Consider the following 23262-nt stretch of genomic DNA (forward strand, 5'->3'; position numbering starts at 1 on the left):
ATAGAATAAGAAAACTCTTGATATCAATATGGTATTTAGAAATTCTACAGTGAATATAAAATAATTTTTCAGTATACATTTGGGGGAATAAATTTCTCTCTCTCTCTCTCTCCCCCCTCTATTATGGGCTGAATTATGCCCTCTCCCCAAATTCATATATGGAAATTCTAGCCCCCAGTACCTCAGAATGTGACCATATTTGGAGATCAGGCCTTTAAAGAGGTAATTAAGGTAAATGAGGTCATATGGGTGAGCTCTAATTCAATATGACTGGTCTACTTATAAGAAGAAGAGATAAGGACTTAGAGCATACAGAAAGACCAGGTGAAGACACTGGAAGAAGATAACCATCTACAAGCCAAGAGAGGCCTTTGAAGAAACCAGTCCTGTGAACACCTTAATCTTGGACCTCTAGCATCTACAATTGTGAGAAAGTAAGTATCTGTTGTTTAAGCCACTCAACCTGTGCTATTTGTTACAGCAGCCTTAGCAAACTAATACACATCTATATTTTACGTTCCTCAGAGTGCAAATCTATACACTGTCACTGTATAATTAAGTTGGATTGTTTGGTTCCATTATAATTATTTAAATAAAATTATTACATAAAACTAATGATACATAATGATGTTCATCTTTACAAATACTCCAGAAACATTTGCCTTAGTTTAATTCATTTTATAGTGTGGAAACTAAAGAAAATAAAAAAAAATTTGTTTTTGCTCCTAGAAACCAGTTTGATACAAAGTCCCCAGTGTTCTGCATGAATATAGTAATATGTATGGATGAAGTCAGAGCTGCATTAACATAGCAATAAAGTAAGTTGACCAATAAACGTGACATTTCAATTACTCCAAAATAAAACATTTTTCTAGTTTTATTTAAAATAAAATATTTTTTCACAGAAGTGATATTATCTCCTTATTCCCTTGACCCCATCTACTCTCCCCATCATTCGTGCCATGTCCCCATCATCATAGTTTGGAATTTGTCTGAATCATAATTCTTTTTTTCTCTGTTTTCTGTTGCTTTGGCTCTGTCCTACCTTAAATCTAAACTCTGAAATGCTCTCTCCCTCCAGTCCTCTGACTTTTTCCATCCCCTAAACTGCCTCCATTGGTAAAATACAAAAGTTAATCTGTGATAAATCACCAAACTTGCAAACAATAGAAAAACAATATCTTTCTTACCATCTTCCTGAATTCATTGTAAGGATTAAATATTAAAATGGATATAACAATATGTTGTAAAATAGAACTGTAAGTTTCTAGAATCAGATGAATTACTAACAGATATCAATACCATTTTAAAACACTTGCAGTTTAATTTACTAGATTTTCTTTTTTTGCTTCTTTGGATCCAAAGAAACTCAATACACATTTTCTAAAACCTGTCTCCACACAGAATTAATCATTCTCAGCACTATCCTGGACATTGTGTTATGATGCAATCTGGACATTGTGTTATGATGGAATTGTTATCAGCCCTTTTTTAGAGAGGGAGAAATTGAGACACACAAGTGTTTAATAACAAACAGTCTTCACACAGCTAATAAGAAATGAAGTCAAGATTCAGACCAAGGGAAACTAAGTTTGGAACTGCCCCTTTTTTTTTTTTAATCCATTAAGACAAAGAGATAATGAAAATATTTCATATGAAGGAGAAGTTGACCTAATAAAGCAATTTAACCAATTTAAATTTTACTAACATAAAATCAAGAACTCTAGAATTTTACTTACTAGAGTCTGAATGGAAATGTTTCCTTTAAAGTAAGAAAAACACTTCCCAGTACATAGATAATTAAGCCCATCAGGTTTCTGTTAAGACCTGATTTGACCTCATATTATACCTCAGCATGGTTTTCCACAAAGGCACGACCACTGGATTAGCACTGGTATTTATGATGACGTTGAGCTGTCACCTCTGTGTCAAACTTTCAAACACAAATGTTCAGAGAAATAAACAGAAGTTCTTAAAAGCTTTTAGTGGAAAACCCACACATATTCAGTTTCATTTTCTATCACAGTTAAAGAGAGAATGTTATGATGCTTGTTAAACATAGCAAAGCAGACTTTATTCAAGATTATTGTAATAAGGGAGAGAGATTGAAGGCCAGTCAGAATACAAGAAAGATAACTGGGGGTTTATAATCAATGAGCAGAGTGCAGGGTTAGTGGATGTAAGATTACTAAGAGGAACTTTATTAGATATCAAGAGTAGAGGAATTCTTAGTAAATTGGCTTGAAAGAATTATTGCAAAAGGTAGGTCAAGCACTTAGATATCAAAGATGGGTGTGATAGAAATGATCACATATCAAGTGTAGGGGAGGGGATTTTCAATAAACTGACTTAGCAGGATTCTTTGCTAAAACTTGGGCTTGTGGAAACCTGACTAAAGTTTGGTCAGGGAAAGAGTCTTTGTTGTATGATCTGTGTTAAGGAAGGAGGGAAGGAAGGAAGGAAGAGGGGGGAAGGGAGGGAAGAAGAAAGGAAGAGAGAGAAGAATGAATGAACAAACCCAGGGAATTAATGCAACCATAATTCACAGTATTTTCAGTGTTTGTCATATGCCTGACATTGACATAGAAACTGGGAAACAGGCAAAACACAAGATTCTGTGCCAGCTTAAAGGCAGGTCAGTGTGATGTTTGTACACACAATCAGGACTTTGTATTCAGGAGGCCCTAGGTTCCATCTCACCTTTGCCACTATGAGGTTCAAAATTAGGTAAGATTCTGAGATTTACCTTTATCATCAGTACCTGAAGGAATATCAACTACATCTTGTGTTGTGCTGCACATTGAGTGAGAGGATATAAATTAGAAAATGCATTATATTATTGTTTTAAATTTCAATCCAATAAATGTTTGCATTACCTCCTACTATGAACAGATATGGGGGGTGCAGGAATGCATATCACAGAGAGATTCCCCATCAGGAAAGAATACAAACTTTAGACAAGTAATTCCAAGTGCAAGGTAGTGTTTGTTAGCAACAGAGGTAATATAGAAGCTTTACTAGAGTCCTCACTCTGCGACTTGGGTCAGGGGGCAATTTGGGGTTGAGAACTAAATGTATTTCCCATCCAAAGGTGTGTCTCTCTGGGTTCTCCACTGAATGAACGGACCTACCATTGTAACAGAGCCCTGAGGCAATACTTTCAGTGTGCTCCTGCCTTCTCCACGAGCACCATGTGGACATTCAAGGTGTGGGCCTGGGCATGTACTTGCTTGCTTGGATTTCCCAACTGTTCTCTGCATGACCTTGCATAGGCCACCTAAGTAGGTCCTTCAGGAATTCCCTAATCTTAAAATCTTTCGCTTAGATGAGCTTTGGTATTTCATTGGGCTATTTTTCACGTGTGCTATACAACCTCAATGTTGGAATTTCAAATCATCCACAGGAAATACTCTTTCTTCTTTTTCTTCTTTTTTTTTCCCCCTCATCCAAAGTAAATTTTCAAGTGAAATCCATATCCTACTTGATTTTAAATTGTCTTTCCTTGAGCTCAGATGATGTCCTATCAGGGAATACAGAATCACTTTAGTACTAGCTTAATACTAGGAATTGTGAGTATAAATCCAGATCTAAGAAATAAACAATAAAACATAGTTCATCCCAAAACTAATTTGAGAAAGTTTGGGATGTCTATTTTATTCATATTCATTCTCATATATAATAAATTATATTAGAAGGACAAAAAATCCTTTTATATCTTATAGTGACTTTTTTCTACTATTATTCCTTAACAATAGTGGTTTTTATAGTTTTTCCCATACAACAATCAATTAAATTTGATTCAAATCTGATATGGTGGCTTATACCTTAATTAAATAAATATTCATTGAGCTTACTATATGCAACCTAGCTACTTCAGACATGTAATGAGCAATGAAATACATGAAGGTCTTATGTTACAATGGGAGAATAAATACATGTTCTCAAATAGCCTTTTAAAATTAATGCTGTAAAGATTATTATACAACTACAAAGAGGAATGAGCACTTGCCGTATATGCAGCCAGGGAATTATCTCCATGATATATTGTATAGCATGCCTTTGTTCAACTAACAAACAGAGAAATATGAATAAATGTAAACATTTGTTTATATTAAAAATTGGAAGGATTAAATTATAACTTTTAAGTCATTATGTATGGGAAAGGAGATATGGGTGACTGTAGAAATAGAAGATGGGCTTCTGTTAATGTACTTTGTTTGTAAATGCATCTTTAGAAAAATGTAAATATGTAAATATTAAATAAGGAGGGCATGTGCTCTGATGAGCATTGGGTGTTCATGCAACTAATGAATCGTTGAACACTACATCAAAAACTTACGATGTACTATATGCTGGCTAACTGAACATAATAAAAATAAATAAATAAAATATGTAAATATTTCATAGAACATTAAAACAAAATTGGATTTAGAAATCAATTTCTTAAAAAGAGAAATAAAAGCAAACAAATAATTTGCTTTAAAGAATGAGTTGGTGGCATACTTGCATAGGGACGCAGTCACCTAACTACATATTCTTGGGGAGATACATGTTAAGAAAAATGAATTGCCCCCAAAGTGTGCTACAGATTACTAAAGTTTAGAAATTATACTGTTGGTAGTAATGTTAGTATTCTTACCCCTTTTTTTATAAAAAAAAAAAAAAGGTTTGGGGGCGCCTGGGTGGCTCAGTGGGTTAAAGCCTCTGCCTTCAGCTCAGGTCATGATCCCAGGGTCCTGGGATCGAGCCCTGCATCCGGCTCTCTGCTCAGACGGGGAGCCTGCTTCCTCCTCTCTCTTTGCCTGCCTCTCTGCCTACTTGTGATCTCTGTCTGTCAAATAAATGGATAAAATCTTTTAAAAAAATGGTTTTAAATGGCTTTTATCTTATGCTTTCTTTCTTAACCGATCGATTTAGGTATAATATATATATAATAAACTGCACATATTTAAAGTGTAGGATTTAATAAATTTTGATTCATGTCTATAACCATGTAACCATAGTTACAATCAAGAAAATGAACATGCCCATCACCCATAAAATTTTCTCCTGTTCCTTTTTAATGTGTCTTAGTCACACCTCTCCATACTCCCTCTTTCAATCCCAAGTAAACACCGATCTGCTTTTTATCACTATAGATTAGTTTGCATTTTCCAAACATTTTCTATAACTGAAATCTACATTATATATTCTACATTGGAGGGACAGGGGAGATTATCTGGCTTCCTTAATGCAGCATAATTATTAAGACTCTTTATGTTGCTGTATCTATCAGTAGTTCATTTATTTTCATTGTTTAGTAGAGTTACACTGTGTAGACAGACCAAAATTGATTTATCCATTCACCTGTTGACACAAACTGATGTTATAAACAGTGGCTGATCCTCCAGTTGTGGGTCCCATAATTCCCATTCGCCTTAGCTGGTGTTTGATGGGAATGCTGCAGATGTCCTGAGAGTTTTTTTCTCCCCGCTTCTAAGAAGAAATAAGACTTCCATTTCCATACCAGTTTTCTAACCATATCTATCTGGTGCAAGGACATAGGGAATATTGAAAAGAAAATAAAAGGCAGTAATATAAAATAAGTAATGAAAGAAACTAAAATGAGAAGTAAGATAGCCAAAGAGAGAAAAAAAGGAAGAATAAAGAATGGTGCTAGAAAATAGTGAAAAAGTAAATAAAATATGGAAAAGTGAATATGCTGTAGAAAGGAAAAGTCTTAAGGTACCTGGGTGGCTCAGTTGGTTAAGCATACGGCTTTGGCTTAGGTCATGATCTTAGGCTCCTGGGATCGAGCCCCACTCAGCAGGGAGTCTACGTGTCCCTGTCCCTCTGCCCTCCCCACCCCCACTCATGTTCTCTCTATCTCCCAAATAAATAAATAAATAAAATATTTTAAGAAAAGAAGAATGAGTAAGCCACAGAATTTGGGCATTATCCCCTTTAAGGGTCTAGCTGATTCATTGATGAGGACTTCTCCAGGAGAGTGGTATGGCAGGGAGGGAAGAGAACAGTCAGCCAAGAAATCTTTTTATTCACTATCCATATGCACTTGAGTCAACTGCCTAAGCTCCTCAAGTCCTGTTGCTTCTGTAACATAGGGATAATAATAATTTTCCAAGATGGTTGTTATGAGGATTTAGCAAAATAAAATAAGAAATATGAAAGACCTTAGTGCTGAATCACTCGTGATCCCTATTCTATGCCAGGAGATGCGTTCAAGAAACTTAAAGCTTAGGAAGAAATAATAGAATTCTTAATATAGTCTTTTGGCAAAAAGTTTGAGTTGAAATGAGTTGGGCGAAAGCAGCAATTTATTGATGTCTTACAAATATGGTCTTACAAACATCATACAGAGCTGGCACAAAAGAACAGACACCATCTCATACACCATGCTTCCTTCCAAATCACTTCTACTGAGTCACAACATCAGAACAAGTCAGTTACTGAGTTACACGGTTCTTCAAACACAGAGACCTCCCCGTGAGGGTGGTTGGATTGGCTAATCAGACAAACAGTTAATTTACATGTTTCATACAGTGCAGGATTTGCAACAGAATTCAAGATATTCACACTGATATTGTAATACATTATAAAACAGTTTAATTTTCAGAAGATGATGGGATCGCAGATGTCCCTTTCTGCTTCCATTCCTTTCTAGTTTTCCTTCTTTCTTTTCTTAAAAGCAGTAACAAAGAGTTTTACTCAACTTTTCACACTCAAAAACACTTTAAATTTTAAAAACTAAAAACTATTTACAAATTATTCATTGTTGGTTTTGCTGTTCCAATAAAAAAAAAAATCACCCTCCAACAACCATACTTTACTTGGTACCACCATTACCTTCTGGCTGCTGTGAAGGATACTTAGAGTTGACTCCTCACAACTTTTCAGAACTCCAAAATAGATTCTACTCCATGGCCCTTGATAACAAATATACATACAATAAAAAGGCCATCTGACCTCCCCAAAGCACACACTGACTATGATTCATTTTGTGTTGCTTTTATGGAAATGCTGTAAGGTGACCTTCTGGTGGATAAAGACAATGATTAGGGAATACTCTTTTTTTTTTTTTTTTTTGAATCCCAAAGTCATCTTAAAGCACAAAAAAAGAGGCTGACTTCGATCTTTGTACATACAGAATGTAAAACATTTTCTTTACATTAGGCATAGTCATAAAAAGCATGTATGTTGTTGTGAAAATGCATTGTCATAGAACTTACAAACACTGTGATATCAAACACATTCTCAAAGACAGCTAAGGTACTGACACAAAACCTGACTCAAAGTGGAAGTTTTTCAGTAGACTTTATCTCTAACTTGCATATTGAATAATTCGACTGTGTCCAGTTTCACTCATAGGCTCTAAAAACTCAAATATGGTGACATGACCCCAAGTTCATCCTTTCAAGTAATCCCAGGGTGCAGCTTTTCTTGAGCAGGTTTTCACAATTTCAGAGCCCTGGCACTGGCAAACCACAAAAGACACGAGTCTATAAACTGCTCCGCAGACAACAGCTCAAGACAAATTAGCCTAGGAAAGATAGTGAAACATACTTTGTTGTGCTAATTTGACAGCCTAAATAGATTTTGTGTGAAAACGTGTAAATTATATTAGGCTTTGCTGTATAGCTATTTTCCAGGCATTACTTAGTTTCTTGGTTTAAGTGATGCTTTCTGTCTGGCGGTGGTTAAAACTTCAAGCCTGTCTGTGTCTTTCCAAATAGTAGCTTAGTCCTTCCTGGGGGAGGACAAGCTGCTAGAAGACTTAGTCATGCCCTTTCTGTAGACAAGGGATGGCCTTGAACGCACACTTGTGTACCGTACATATTTCTTTTCAGAAAGCTGCATTTCTAACTGGATTTCTAGCTGAAGTTTATTTCTTTACCCACTAACTAATTCCACAATTTCACAAAGGTAAACAGGGCTTTCTTAGACTACACTGATGTTTTTGAAGGGCAGTGAATAATTCAAGGCCGCAGTTCTTATGTGAGATCATATTTTCTAACAATCTGACTCACATATAACCTTAGGAGGGAGAAAAACAATATTTCAGCCACAGTGTTCTCAACTCAGCCCTTTAATGAAATGGTTTCTCAGCTTGTTCACTGTCCTTTTGAAACAAAACCAAGTTACTCCTGTTATAATAAGTTGTATCAAATAATTACAAAGAGAAATGGCCATATACTTTTATATGCAAGACAACCATTTGCACATGACATAATGAATAAAAACAAACTAGAGAACATTTCTTTAATATCTTTGGATTTAAATAAAAATTGATTTCCCCATCTGAAGAAAAACGGATGAATTTTCATAAGAGAAAATATGCTCTTCATTTGCAAATCCTAAAAATCACATTGCTTTCCAGTGACATGTTCCCACAAGATCAGCACCTTCTAAACCACATGAATAGCTTGGGATTGCACTGCAGGATTCATAAAATGCTCAGCTACTCTGGTAACCTGCAGAAGAGACTGAAGAGCTCATGAAAATTTATCCAACTTCTCTAATATTGGGGGGAAATATCATGATACACATTTACAGTTACTTTCTGGTCTGCTAATTCAATCCATTTCAAACAACAACAACAAAAGAGCAGCTTGCTATCACAAGCTAGTAATCACGAATCAGGAAAAAAAGAGAAAGAAAATTGCTCCTTGCTTCGTAAAAATCATTAAGTTCCAACTTAACATGGCTAGGACACTACCCATCACAGAGCATATGCCACTTGGCAATTTGTCTCCTGGGATAGTCACAGATCTCTTTCCAGTGCTCTCCACCGGTTCCTTCTGCAGCTGCACCCAGGACCAACCGCCCTATCACCTCATTTCTGGACCCCCTTTCAGAATCCAAAACCAGAAATTCAACACTTATCTCTTCAAGACCCTCACAAGGAATATCAAAGACAAACAGTTCATTGAACACTGCATTGGGGGTGCATTTCTTCACATGAGTCTTCTTTTTTGAGATTCTCTTTTTGGCATGGTACAGGTTCACTTTCACGTAGGGATCTGCAATGGTAAATGACAGACATTATCCTGGCAGAACCTGGCTGGAGAGTTGATCTCAACATAATGATACCCTTAGAGATTGATGCATGCCAATAAAATGAGATTGGAATGAAAAGGTGTCAGAGCAAAGTGAAAATATGGATCAAGTTTGACCTCTCTATTGTCAAAAAAATGAAAACAAGTAAGAACATGCAATGTGAAGAGAAAACAGTTCTAAACCATAGGATGGGAAAGGAAGTATAATGGCAAGAAGAAGAGATCATTAAAACAACAACAACAACAACAACAACAACAACTTCTAATGGCTCATTCTGATTGTGTATAACTCAGTCCAGAAAACAAGATAGAAGAAAAAAGCCTTAGACAAGACCTAACCTGATTGAATAGTATGACTTTGGTAGAGTCTCTCTACCTCTCTACTTTTCTGTTGTGTGGGCATTTAGAATTCACAATGGCAATGTCCTTTAGTGCTTTAAATTTTGGGCTTCTTTAATCACCAGCTGGGTTTGCTTCCTGTTTTCCAATGTTCATCTTCCCTGTGTCATCCTTAATGTATGGATTTTAGGATCATGTTACCTTATCACACATTTAATTATATTATTTTTATTTCTTTCTGGTTGAAGCACGTGAGTTCATTTGAGTGTCCTAATCCAAAACTTTAAGATCATGTCTTCAACAGCCATTAATAAACAATAGTAGTAATAATAATAGAAATAGATGTTATTTAATGAAGTATATCTTTCTAGTCTTCACAATCCCCCTCAAGGTAAGCATTATTACATCTAGTTTGTACAGAGATTATGAAACACAGCCAAGATTGTATACTAAAATGGAAGGGTTAGAATTTGAACTCAGATCATTTACTCCATAGGTCATGTATTCTTTTCACTGTGTGATACAACAAGGAATTATTTTTAATTAGTCACAAAACTAAAAGCTAATGTTTAAAGCAGGTCCATAAGGAATTAAAGGAAAAATAATAAAAACAACAGAAGCATAAGTGTAGGAAGGCTCACCCAAAATACTAAAATTAAGAACTCTTCTCCCAAACCATTGAGAAATTTTTGGCTATGATCTCTTACCTCAGCATTTATTACTGTTTTCTGCTTCGAACCCATACAGTCATATATTTACCATGTCTTAGCAATGGCTTAGAATTTAGGACTAGATAGTTTTCTTTTTCTCACTAATGGCACTGGCTTACATTGTTATTTCATTAAATGAGAAACAGAAAAACAATCAGATCTCTTGTGCTTGTGAGTAAAAGGTAAATCAAAGTCATGTTAGTTGCTAACTATTTTGCCCAATATATTACTTATACACTGACACTGAATTTTTCAGAAGCATTCTTACCTGAAAGTCCAGACACATCAGCTTTAGGCAGGTGTCGAGCTTTTAAAACAACCACAGTGAGAGTATTTGTCGTGGACTGATAGCAGAGAGAGATCAGTAACTCACCCCGTCCTGAAGACTTCTAAACAAAGAGAGATGTGGTATAAATATTTTTATTATTTTTCTTGTTTTGAAATTCATACTTATAAAAGATTTTAAAACAATACAATATTGTTATTTAAATGTAGTTTTCCTACTTCTTTTTATTTTAATATGCTAAAGAATTCAACAGTAATCACAAGGTTTTGTTCCATACCATCATCACCTTCTAAAAACAACTGTCTGCCATCTTGTGGTGGTTTTAGGTACTACCAGATATTAAAATTTGTAAAGAGTTAGCCACACCCATTACTAGAAATCTTTAAAAGGATATTGAGAATACAGCCTATACTGAGGTATTGCTGTTGTTGTTTATCTGTTTTTACTTTTTAACTGAATGACTACTTTTTGAAGTTATTAATAAATGTCTAATCATTTGAATGGATCTGTGTAGGGCAAAATGACTCATCATAAGTTTGATTTGATTTCGATTTTTTAAAAAGCACTGACATTAGTGTAATTTAAATTCAGAGCAACTGACATTTATTCTAACTGCTACTATCGCCTGTCCCAGAGAACTGATGGAGTTAAAACTCTCTGTCCCTAGCCCCCACTCAAAGTCCTCTTTCAAATCCAAGAAATGAATTAAGTATTGGAGGGAATTGACCCCATTTTTAAATACTTTGTTTTTGGAGGGTATCATAAGATACTTCTTTGTATGCTACTTAGATTTTATTTGTACTTTAAAGACATTTGGTAAGAAGACCAAGAACTCAAATTACAAGTTTTACCTGATATTAACAAATATGTAAACTCAGGGCTAGATTATAACTAAGAATGATGGTGGGCCAGAGCTCCTAAAACTACAATCTATATACAAAAACTGACATGGGGTCATTATATGGATAAGTAGTTCAAGAAGAATAAGAGTAGGGAATATATCTTTATTCCTACTGTGCCACTAAACACCTTGGTGTCTCAAACAAGCTACTTAATTTTCTGAACCTTGACTTTTCATTAATTTCAACAAAGAAACAAAAGTGATCTTTATGGTATTCTATAAAATCGTGCCTTACAGAAACAAATTACTCTGAAGTACTACAGTTTAAATCAACTGAGTTCTGTTTTTAAAGGGGAAATAGGATTAAATTTGATATATTATCATTGTCTAATAGTTTCAGAACTACCACAGCCATATAACTACAAAGGCAGAGTAACTCACTTCTTGTCATACAACATAGTGATGAACATTTATAATTCAATATGATGTGATGGCTCCTCTTTGAAAAGCAATTCCATAAAAAGTCAATACAACTTCCAAATCCTCAGGATAAACTGATTTAATTTTCAATTTCAGTTTCAATTTCAAATTCAATTATGCTGATGTTAAAACATCGTTGTTAACTTGTTTATGAATATGAAATATTTACCTGCATTTTAGGTTAAGTGGAAGTCCTAGTCAAATTACTTATGATAAACATTAACAGAAATATTTATATAAGTGCTATTTAAATATCCGCAATGGATGCCTATTTATTTTATATAATTAAAATACTTTAAGCATTTCAGATGTGGATTAAATTTTCTTTCATCTACTCTAGTCCCTTGTTCCCCATTTGATTATGATTAATAATAATTAAACATGGTAAAGATGATATGTATAAAACTTATAGTTTAGTGAAAATCCCCTAGATACACAAAAGCTACATAAGAGGTTGTTTATAAATACTTTAAGCACTAAAAGTGAATTACCCTAACATTTCTCTTGATAATCTCTCTGTTCATTAACATTTTTCCATCAGATAATTCAATTCCTGCCAGAGGAATAAGGACTTCTCCAATGATATCATCTCTTGAAAACCTGTCAAAACTCAAGATTGTGAAGTGCAAGGCCAGCTCTTGGATCTGGGTGTACAGGATCCCATAGAATGTAAAGGTCTCATCAAAAGCTGGGTCCAAGGTCTTTCTCAGAACTCTGGTTTTCACTTTATGCTTCTTCTCTGGGAGGATCGTCATTTTGATATATGGGTCAGAGGTCATTGACTGCTCATCCATGGCTGGCAAGCCACGGGCTTCCTTGATATTCACCACAAATGCTTTCTTCTCAAAGTTGTACTCTAAGGAGAAGAAGAGGGTTCCCAGCTTCTCCTGTTTCTCTTCTGAAGTAAGGGAAGTGCTGGACTTTAAGCTATCAGGGGAAATAGCCTCTTTCTCCCCTTCTGAAAAGAGCTTTGGGGTCACATTCTCCAGATCAGAAGGGCTACTAGCTTTGAGGTTTGTTTTGGGAAAATTGCCATTGAGATCTCTCTTCTCAAGGTCAAGATGTAATGAATTCTTTGGCACAGCTGGTTTATTCTTTACTTCATTTTTGTCATCTGCTCCAAACTTCTTCTTGCTACTTAGATTTTCAGGATAAATATCAACTCCTTTTAGTACATGCACAAACTTATATGGAGGAGTCTTGTTAGACTTGGATGATTTTCTCTGACAGCAGATCCAAGCAAACAGAGAGACTGTGAAGACCAAGCCAAATGCACTGAAGATCCCCACCACTGTGGGGATTTCATCTGAAAAATCAAATGACCAATAAAATACATTAAAGGAGTGGAGTTGGAGATATGAGCCTATTTGAAAAGCATGCTGGAGCTGGCAATTGCTGTAGGTTGCACAGATTGGAGTACTTTCTGACTGTTCTGGGTATGAGTTATGTACACATTTCATATCACCTTCAGGAATAAACACATACACTGTGTGACAGACAGAAAAGAAATACACTATGATAGAAACTTCTTCGTTTCAGTAGGGTTTTTTTGCAAATAAAATAAAAAGGTGACCGGGCTTGGTCAGGGATGAGGGATGCTAAATGACCCTGACCTACCTTTGTTTTCTCAGATAATGTGAGTTAACTATAGCATGATAAATCAGTACTAATTTCATTATGCTTTCTTGACATTTTGAAGCTTTCCAGAAGCATCAATTTTTACTGACTATGAAACTCTAAATGCACATTCTTCAAATACTGAGAAATTTTGTATTATTAGTTCATTATTTATCCCGGATTCAAGAAGGAAACATCTAGGGGCTAGTGGTTCCAGGAATTTTAAGAAATGAAGGAACATTATCTGCTATTATCACAAACTATCAATAATTTCAATTTCAATTATGGAACACTGGTAAGAGAAATGTTACATACATTAAGGAAAAAAGAACAAAAAAAGATGAACAGCAGGGTATTGTTATTATATAACTTATACCACTGCAAACTCCTGGTATACAGACCAAAATTTCTCAAACACTGAATATCTGAAGTACAAAACCCCAAGTGGGATAAAAATAAAACAATGGTTACAAATGAATCATCATTCTTTAACACATATTAAGAGTGAATATAGATAATTTAGAGTTCAATTTTATCCATAACTGATTTTTTTCTAACATTTTTCCACATGGCAAATGGTAATAAAATTGAACTTGGCATTCTTACCTTAATGAGGGCACATTAAATTACTGACATTAGATAGCATTGATTATGCATGAAGCTTATCACGACCCATATGTAAGCATATTCCTCCAACTAATGATTAGTAACACTGTGTAAGTAAAAGCAGTATTGTTATATCAGACACAGAGCAGCAATTGAGTCAATGTTTAATTTAATCATAGTGAATATAACTAATGTAGTATTATCTGTTTCTAGTTTCATTCTTGTGTATTTTTATCCCAAATAGTGAATAGTAAAGTTAGAGGTCCCAGTCAGGAAAGGGTTAAGGCTTGTTTGAATAACCCCTGAAAGAACAATCTTTTGTTACTCCCGTTCCCCATCCCCCCAAATCTTTTGCCTATCTACTTCATAATTTCAAAACTGAACTCAAAGAATATAAGAATCAGTAATGACAAATACGAGCAGACATATATAAAATTAAAAAACAACAATAAAAAATTCCATTGTTTAATTAGATCAAGGAACTGATCATGTAAAGATGAAAAATAAACCTTTGAATTCCCCAAGTAGAAAAAACAGTAAATGCTACAGAAAAAGAATGAGGTGAGAGTTAAAGATAATCAGCTAAACTTAGTATCAGCTTTTTGGTTTTTTCTCCTATTGAAGTCTCTGTGGGGGGAAAAAATCCACTCCTGGACTCTCCAATAATCCAAGGCCAGGAAGCAAAACCAAAATCATCAACTAAGGTGATTCCTTAGCCAATGCTAGGAGAACAATAAATGCAATAGAAAATGATCCTTTTTTTTTTTTCTAAATAGACTGATGGCCCAAGCTAGAACATATTTTTCCCTAGCACTATCTTTGAAAATGCCTCAGTATTAGAAAATTTCTTATTTTCAAATCAGAAATCAGGAATAAACATCACAACAATATAAACTCAATTACCCAAATGGAAGGCTGTAAAGGAAACTCATTTCTGAATATAATGTCACAAATTGTCTCTATTCAATACTATGTCATAAGGCAAAATATTCAGTAAGACAGAAAGACGCACGTACTCCCTCTGTATTCTCCAACTGATAAGATCTTAAGCTTCTGAGAGTAAAGACCTCAGTCATTTCACTTAGTTTAATAACAATTATCATTTATTCATAAATAACATTCCTTATTCACAAACTTCTATAAAATTTCCTGATTTTTTTGAATACTTGTAAAGTAAGTAAAACTTCATCTCTTGTCTTTGAAATATAATGGGACCTAAAAATATGACTTTTTAAAGTACATCTGATTTTATTTACTGAGAGAAAGAGAGCAATGGGGCCAAAAATTTGGTATAGGAAGAGGGAAATTGAACTGGAAAACAGGATTCCTAATTTTACTTTCCAGTAGCTTTTAGTTAACTGTTTGACGTGCAATACTTCTCTCACATCTCTGGGCTTTGGTTACCTCACCTGCGAAATGCAATGAACCAAGCCGGTTCATTTCAAATACCACTTTAACCCTAGCATCATAGGATTCTCTGTCTTCCACTAGCAACATATTTCAAGGATACAGGAAAAACATAGCAGAGAAAAACAACCTTATGGTACACTCTAAAATAAAATATACACCCCAAACCCCCAACATTCAAGTTGTTTTATACCGAGATCAAACCCTTATGTAATCACAGAAACATTGGCTTGTCCTGGTAAGTTAAAAACAGATTTACCTACAAATAAAAATCACCTACAGAATTAATGAAACCAACAACACACAACAGACTCCCTTTCCTTTACTTAGCGCGTGCTGCGATTTACAGAGCTACATGTTTAGGAACTTCTTGGATGTAAAATCTCCCTAGCAGAAGGCAATTTTAAGTCGAAAGATAGCAAGGAAGGGAGAAACAACAGAGATAAGCCACGATTGCCCCTTTACAGTTCTCATTTTCTTTCAGATTAACTACCTAGGAAATCTATATCCAGCATCCCCTGAAAAAACAACAAGAATAACACCAACATCACAGCCCACTCTGGAGTATTCAAGAAACAACCACAGTTATAAGTTGAGTAACTTGCTTACCAAATTCTTCCCGGCTGGTAGTGATCGGAGCCATTTTTTGCTGCGTGTTCTGTCCGAGGTGCTGAACGGAAAACTCCCTGGCTTGATTCACTTGCCTGGATCTGAAGCGCTGGCTTTCCTGAGTGCTGAAAACAACAGCGCGAGCTCAGGGGACCTGCGCCTGGAACGGGAGGAGGCAAAGAGGGAGGTCCACTTGCTCTCGCACAGTGATTTGCCACCCCTGTTCCTGTTTTGGCTCTTCTGAGAAGCTCGTCTCTGAGACACTAGACGTGGCTGAAACCCGAATTGACGCAATCCTGACGCTACAGGGTTGAAATCAGCACCTGCCCTCCTCCCCTCCGCCCTCCAAGCCTCTCCTCTCCTTCTTTCTTCCTCCCTTCTCTCCTGAGGATTCAACACATTCTCATCAATTATTTTAACTGTTGGACTACTGGAGATTAGCTCTGCTACTCTGTGGGGGCTCAGAGGCACATGGGGATGAGCCCCCAAACTCATTCCTGTCAGTTTCTAATAGAAAATCTTCTGATCATCAAGATCAGTAAAAGCGTGTCTGTGAGTTATCAGAATAATGAAATTTACAGAGGTGATTTACGGTAAGAGTGAGAAGAGAAAAATTTCTGCATCAAATGAACATTGTGACATGAAGGAATATGTTTCTCCCTTTCTAATTCTTTCTTTGATACATTATACCTATGTTAGAAAAGAATCCACTGCACATTGATCCATTTGAAATAAGACAACAGTTTTCCCACTATAATCACTTATTTTCTAATAAATAATCTAGACATTTTGCTAATGCTGTTGCTCCATCTGTCTATCAGCTCTCCTCCCTTTAATATCTGACATTTGACCAGTTAAAGTACTTAAGAACAGATGGGAATAATCCCTTCTATATTCAGACTCACTTTCAGTTATGACTTTTGCATATAATGAGACTGCTCCTGGAATGATGTTTCTGGTTAAAAGTCCTGACTTCTAATAGGATTGTGCAAAAGAATTACAAGAATCAGACCAAAATTGAAAATGAATGAAATTGATAATTATTGGTTATTTTCAAAGGAATATTATTTTTTCAAGTATATTGTTTTTCTGAACTGATGATATTTCTGGGGTTGAGGAACTGGATATCCAGTGCCAGATTCTGATTAATTTTAATCTGAAGAGTGTGCCTTTTAAAACAAATATTTAGCAATTTTCCAAAGGAGAGAGCTCAGGTTGTAACTCCAACTGTCAATTATTGCTCCGCAAAGAATTCCTTTGCTCTGGAGCTCAGTGAGCAAATGGCATTTAGTATGTGTTGGGATGGGGAAGAGGGGGGACTGGGTGGCTCTCAGAAAGCTACTGTACAAGTGACAGTTTCCGCCACATTGGCAAACAGTCGCTCTGAGCATCAGGACTGTGTCTGGGGAAAAATTAGCTTCAGTCTTTTGCATCATGGAAAATTTTCTAAACCAAAGTCCTTTTCTTTCCCTTTCTACCTGCTCCCACATACTTGGCATTTTAACATTCTTCTAACAGATTTTAAAAAACCTTATTGTCATGCTATGAAAACACACAAATTAATTTACTGTATTTTTTTTTCATCGGCAGAACCTGTATTTTGTATCCTTATCTTTTCACTTCATTCACATTACTTGCTTCCTCAGTTATGCATGAACCTAGTGGGATTGTTCCTAGGAATAGACATTCATTAGATGAAAGTGGCATTTATTTGTTATGCATATATCACAGGTAAACAAAATATATGGTGTGAAGTTTACCAGAATGTGTATTTTCTGGCTAAGTTATTGCTGCCATATGGTTAAACTCATTTGTTGTAAATGTAAATACCTTATTTGTATGTTTTATATAAATTAGTATCTCATTAATTTTACCTTCAGGCGGCAAAATGCTGTCATCTAAAACCTGTCTAGACTGTTTAAACTCTGTTTCTACAGAACTCCATTCCACCCTGGGCTGTCTCATTTCTAAGGACACATTGTGATAAAATTACCTCTTGCCCAGAGCTAATGCTATTGTGAATATAGTAACTGTTTCACTGCTTGCTTTAAAAGCAAACAGAAATAAATGTTATTAATTAAAATGTCAGTGTTTCCCTCATTGTCATTTGATGAACAGCATATTCTTTGTTATCCAGTCTCTTTAAACAAGCCTCTACCAGCACCAGATGAGGAGTGGGAAGATGATCGAACACAGGAAAAACCTGTGAGTTTCTTCCTTTTGAGATTTATACCCTACCACATTATTACATTGTTCTCTTTCAATTCAGCAAACAAGTAATCAATTCGCTGACGTGAACAATACCATTCTAGCAGTGGAGACTTGGGAGGAGGGGTTGTTGCTAGGTAACCACCTTTTTGCCACCCAAAACACACAGCCTCAAACAAGTTCCCTCCCTGGGAAACAGACCACTCTGTACAAGTGGCAGTGTTTACTTCAGAATGATTCTTTGACTGTTGAAATTGTTCAGTATTTACCCTACTTGATTTTGGATTCCAGTTACAAATATCTATATACACTTTGAGAAACAATGAAAAGAACACTTGAGTTCTGTTTTTTTTTTAAGAAATCCAGTTGAATTTAAGACTATTGGTGATTCATTATATGATTGTTTCCATCCATTTTAATCATCTAAAAAATTAGTTTAATATATAGTTTGATTGATAAAGCATATATAGTTTATTAATTAATATAGTTTAGTCTGTATTTTCTCTGGTCCCTTACTTAAAAATAGTCTTGTTAGATGTGTTTAGGATCTTCTGCTAGGCAAAAGAATATTTCAAAAGGTTTTGAGAATGTTGTGGTGATCTTCAGTAATCTTTAGTAATACCCAGATTAGTGATACAAAGGCATTTTACTGGTATGTGGGCGGAGTAGAATGAAGTATCTCATAATGGATAATGGATAATTGTTTTAATGTTCCATATCATTCTATTAAGAATACTGGCTCTGATGTTAATGGAAAAGATTTATATTACAAGCACACCCAACTCCAAATCCTGTAAGACAAATGCTTTCCCAATTAGTATCACAAGAAATCCTTTCACTATGAACCACTTGCACATTTGTTTTTCTTCAACATATTCAGTATTTACTCTGTGACAACCTAAATTAGGATTTGATGGCTCATGAGTGAAAAACTCATTAACCCAAACCACAAAATAGCTTATCATCTTCCTTCTTTTCTTCTTTCTTTCAATACACAATTATTAAATGTGTACTAATTTTTAGGTTTTTGGTAAGTAGGGGATATATATTAGATGACAAAAATGATCCTTATCCTAATGAAGCTTACTGTCTAAAGGAAGAATAGACAGTTTTCCCTGTAGAACTGGGAAAATAGATGATAATTACATTTATATTTCTTTTGCCTGGTATTTCCTCAGCAGTACCATTTTCTTATACTGCATGCAAAAATAAATCCAAATTGAATTAAAGAACTAAATGTGAGACCTGAAACTATAAAAATCTAGGAGAGAGTACAGGCATTAACTTCTCTGACATCAGCCATAGCAGCTTGTTTTCTGAGGCAAGGAAAATGAAAGCAAAAATAAAGTATTGGGAATACATCAAAATAAAAAGTCTCTGTACAGTGAAAGAAACAATCAACAAAACTAAAAAGCAACCAATAGAATAAGAAGAGATATTTGCAAATGACATATCTGACAAAGATTTACTAACCAAAATATATAAAGAATTTATAAAACTCAACACTGCAAAACCAAATAATCAAATTTAAAAATGGGCAGAATACATGAACAGACATTTCTGCAGAGAAAACATACAGGTGGCCAACAGACATATGAAAAGTTGCTCATCATCACTTATCATCAAGGAAATGCAAATCTAAACTACAATGCTATATCACCTCACATCTCTCAGGATGCCTAAAATCAAAAATATAAGAAACAACATGTGTTGGTAAGGATTTGGGGAAAAAAGAACCCTTTAGCACTGTTGGTGGGAAGGCAAACTGGTAAACAACATGGAGATTCCTCAGAAAGTTGAAAATAGAATACCCTATGATCCAACAATCACACCACTAGGTATTTACCGAAAGAATACAAAAACACCAAAGGGATATATGCATCCTTATGTTTATAATAGCATTATTTACAGTAGCCAAGATATGGAAGCAGCCCAAGACTGATGAATGGATATAGAAGTGGTATATATATATATATATATATATATATATATATATATATATATTCAATGCAATATTATTCAGCCATGGAAAAGAATGAAATCTTGCCATTTGCAGTGACATGGATGGAGCAAGAGAGTATAATGGTAAGCAAAATAAATCAGCCAGAGAAAGAAAAAATAACTCTGAATGCATTCACATATGGAACTTAGAAAGCAAAACAAATGAACAAAAGGAAAAAGAGAGAGAGAGGAGATAAATTGAGAAAGAGACTCTTAACTATAGAAAACAAACTGAAGATTGCCAAAGGGGATGTGGATGGGGGAATGTGTTAAATAGATGATGGGGATTAAGAAATGCACCTGTTATGATGAGCAAGCACCAGGTGATCTATGGAATTGCTGAATCACTATATTGTTCACCTGTAACTAATATAACGCTATATGTTAACTAACTGGAATTAATGTAAAAACTTTAAAAAAAGAAAAAGAAAAGATTGGTCGGCAGTATATCACAGCTATTCAGTCTGTCCTTATTGACCCTCTTCTTCATAATTGTAGATTCATTATTATTGTTAGAGTCAGATTGCATTCTTCCATTTTCTGTTTGTCCATATCTTCTCTCTCTTTTCAGAGTCAAAGTTTCATTACACTATGAAGTTTCTGACTTACCAGTACTCAAGGATTCATTCTGATTTAAATTCTTATAGCACTAGCTCTACTGAAATCCTTTAAAGCAGGTTGACATATTAGCTATATACCAACAATTTCCAAAAAGATAAATCAAAGCCCTCTGTCAGTTCTCATGCCAAATAATCCACAGGTTCCCATTTGTTCATGATCTTCCTCTCACAAATTTTTTCGTGAGTCCTGACCTCATTTTATTTTTACATTCCAGGCCTATTTTTAAGTTGTGGTCTTTAAAGTGACTTCTCTAATTCTTGGGTCTTGGTTCTCTAACAAGCATTTGACCTGGAGCCATTTTAAAGCTTATCCTGTTTCAGTTTACCTTGAAGATATTTCTTGTTAGCTCCCCAAAACACAAACATCCTCCTGTTTCCAATCTATTATTCTTTTTTTTTTTCTTAAGATTCATTCATTTCTATTTGAGACAGAAAGAGAGGGCGAGTGAAGGGAAGTGTAGAGGAAAAGAATCTTCAGGCAGATTCCTCTCTGAACATGGAGCTGATGTGGAACTCTATCCCATGACCCATGGAATCATGACCTTAGCCGCAACCAAGAGCTGGTTGCTCAACTGACTGAGCCACCCAGGAGCTCCTCCAATTTATTATTCTTTAACCAGACTTCTTTTAGCCTTCCATTATCAATAAAAATTGGGATATTTTATATTTTGGGCAAGTGTGGGATCAGCAAAATTATACTAAAACTTTCAACCAAAATAGTGAAGATTTAACAAATGTTTTATTACTTAATAATTAATGAAATATATATTTATTTTCAAAATATAAAAATAAGCACTGGTACTATTGATAAAGATTAATGTTTAATATATCATTGAATAGTATATATATTCTTGCATAAAACAGCTATGAAATACAACAGGCAGCAAGGACAAAATTAAAACGATTACCAACAATATGAAAACAGACAAAATATGTAAACTATAATTATTTCAGTAAGCATAGAAGATTTACAAATTCCAAAATAAATGGTTTCATAATAAGTTAAAAAATAAAATTTAACAATATATTGTTCACAGTAAAAGTACCAGACATTGAATACAAAATTAAAATAATAGAATGTATCATGATTTTTTAAAAATATGGAGATGAGGGGCACCTTGGAGGTTCAGTTGGTTAAGTGGTTCTTGATTTTGGGTCACATCATGATGTCAGAGTCTTGGGATCAAGCTCCACTTTAGCTCCATGTTCATTGGAGAGTCTGAGGATTCTTTCTCTCCCCTCACTCTCCAACTCCCTCATGCACTCTTTCATAAATAAATAGATCTCTAAAAATATGGAGATGAAAAATTGAAGTTAAAAAGCCAAAAAACTCAAAAGGAGGAAAATATGCAACTTACATCAATAAAAGTATATACTGACAATAAAAAGGCAACGGTTTTTAAGGTTTATGCTCCAAATAACTTATCATCAAACACATAAAGTAAAACTGTGATAAGTGCTGAAGAAAAATAAACAGAAACATACCTTTTTAGTAGATGTCATTTCTTTTTCTTTATTTTTTTTTAAAGATTTTTATTTATTCATCTGAGAGAGACAGTTAGAGAGAGCATGAGCTAGGAGAAGGTCAGAGGGAGAAGCAGACTCCCCATGGAGCTGGGAGCCCAATGCGGGACTTGATCTGGGAACCCTGAGATCATGACCTGAGCTGAAGGCAGTCGTCCAACCGAGCCACCCAGGCGTCGCAGTAGATGTCATTTCTTTCAGCCACTTACAGATCATTGTAATTGCAGGTTTGGACCATTTATCTAAGGTGGATCAATTTTGCTGACAGTGCCCTTTTAAACCATAAACAAGTAATTTTTAAAGCATACAAAATCTTAGAAGGCAGGGAAAATTTCTCAAATATGTAATGCAAGATCATTAAGAATTTTTTAAAGCGTGAGACCATATTTAAATATATAGTATTTCATTAAAACATATAGACTTAAACATCAATAAAAAGTAATTTTCAAGATGATATATTAGAACACCATTTAAAGAAGTAAATAATTATATGTGTATATATAATCAATCATCCCCTCATTAATACATATACATCACATAGAAATTCCCACACAGGACCATGAGGTGATATGTATGTTATTATACACACTGATTGTGGTAGCAGGGAATTAAAGGCAACATATGAATGTCCATCACAATGTGAATGAATATGTATTTGTTGTATTGAAAGCAAATTATATGATATTATCCTGCAGTTAAAAGCAACAAAATATACTACCTACATATACACATATGTACATATACACACACATACACATATTCCTACATATATACAAACTATATATATAATACACATCTTATAAAATATTGAATAGATTTAAATAAAAATACCCTTTATGCAAAATAAACACACACACACCAATATCACTAAACATTTTCATAAATAAAAAACAAACAGACTTTTCTTCAGGTTCTAGTGGATTCGGCTGTGGCAGACCTGCCAGGAATAATTAGGAAATCC

General features: G+C 34.8%; 1 protein-coding gene across 2 annotated transcripts; it reads right to left on the minus strand.

The window, feature by feature from the left end:
• Positions 1-6295: 6295 nt before the first annotated feature.
• Positions 6296-16226, minus strand: SYT4 (synaptotagmin 4). Of its 2 annotated transcripts, none has more exons than XM_046025996.1 (4): positions 15949-16226; positions 12201-13015; positions 10371-10488; positions 6296-9017 (listed from the first exon to the last, which is right to left on the minus strand). In XM_046025996.1, the coding sequence occupies exons 1-4, from the start codon at positions 15980-15982 to the stop codon at positions 8710-8712; spliced, it is 1275 nt and encodes a 424-aa protein (XP_045881952.1). In that variant the 5' UTR covers positions 15983-16226; the 3' UTR covers positions 6296-8709. The 2 variants fall into 2 exon arrangements, with proteins under 2 accessions (XP_045881952.1, XP_045881951.1); XM_046025995.1 differs by having other exon boundaries at positions 10371-10491; positions 15949-16223.
• Between the last annotated feature and the right edge of the window lie 7036 nt (positions 16227-23262).

The sequence above is a fragment of the Meles meles genome, chromosome 12, assembly GCF_922984935.1.
Source record: "Meles meles chromosome 12, mMelMel3.1 paternal haplotype, whole genome shotgun sequence".
NCBI lineage: Eukaryota > Metazoa > Chordata > Mammalia > Carnivora > Mustelidae > Meles > Meles meles.

Coding starts and splice junctions, on each gene's coding strand:
- SYT4 (XM_046025995.1), bottom strand. CDS start 15,982: ATGGCTCCGATCACTACCAGCCGGGAAGAATTTG. Junction 13,016..15,948: donor TACCAGCCGGGAAGAATTTG/GTAAGCAAGTTA, acceptor TTGATTTTTCAG/ATGAAATCCCCACAGTGGTG. Junction 10,492..12,200: donor TTATCAAGAGAAATGTTAGG/GTAATTCACTTT, acceptor CTCTTTGTTTAG/AAGTCTTCAGGACGGGGTGA.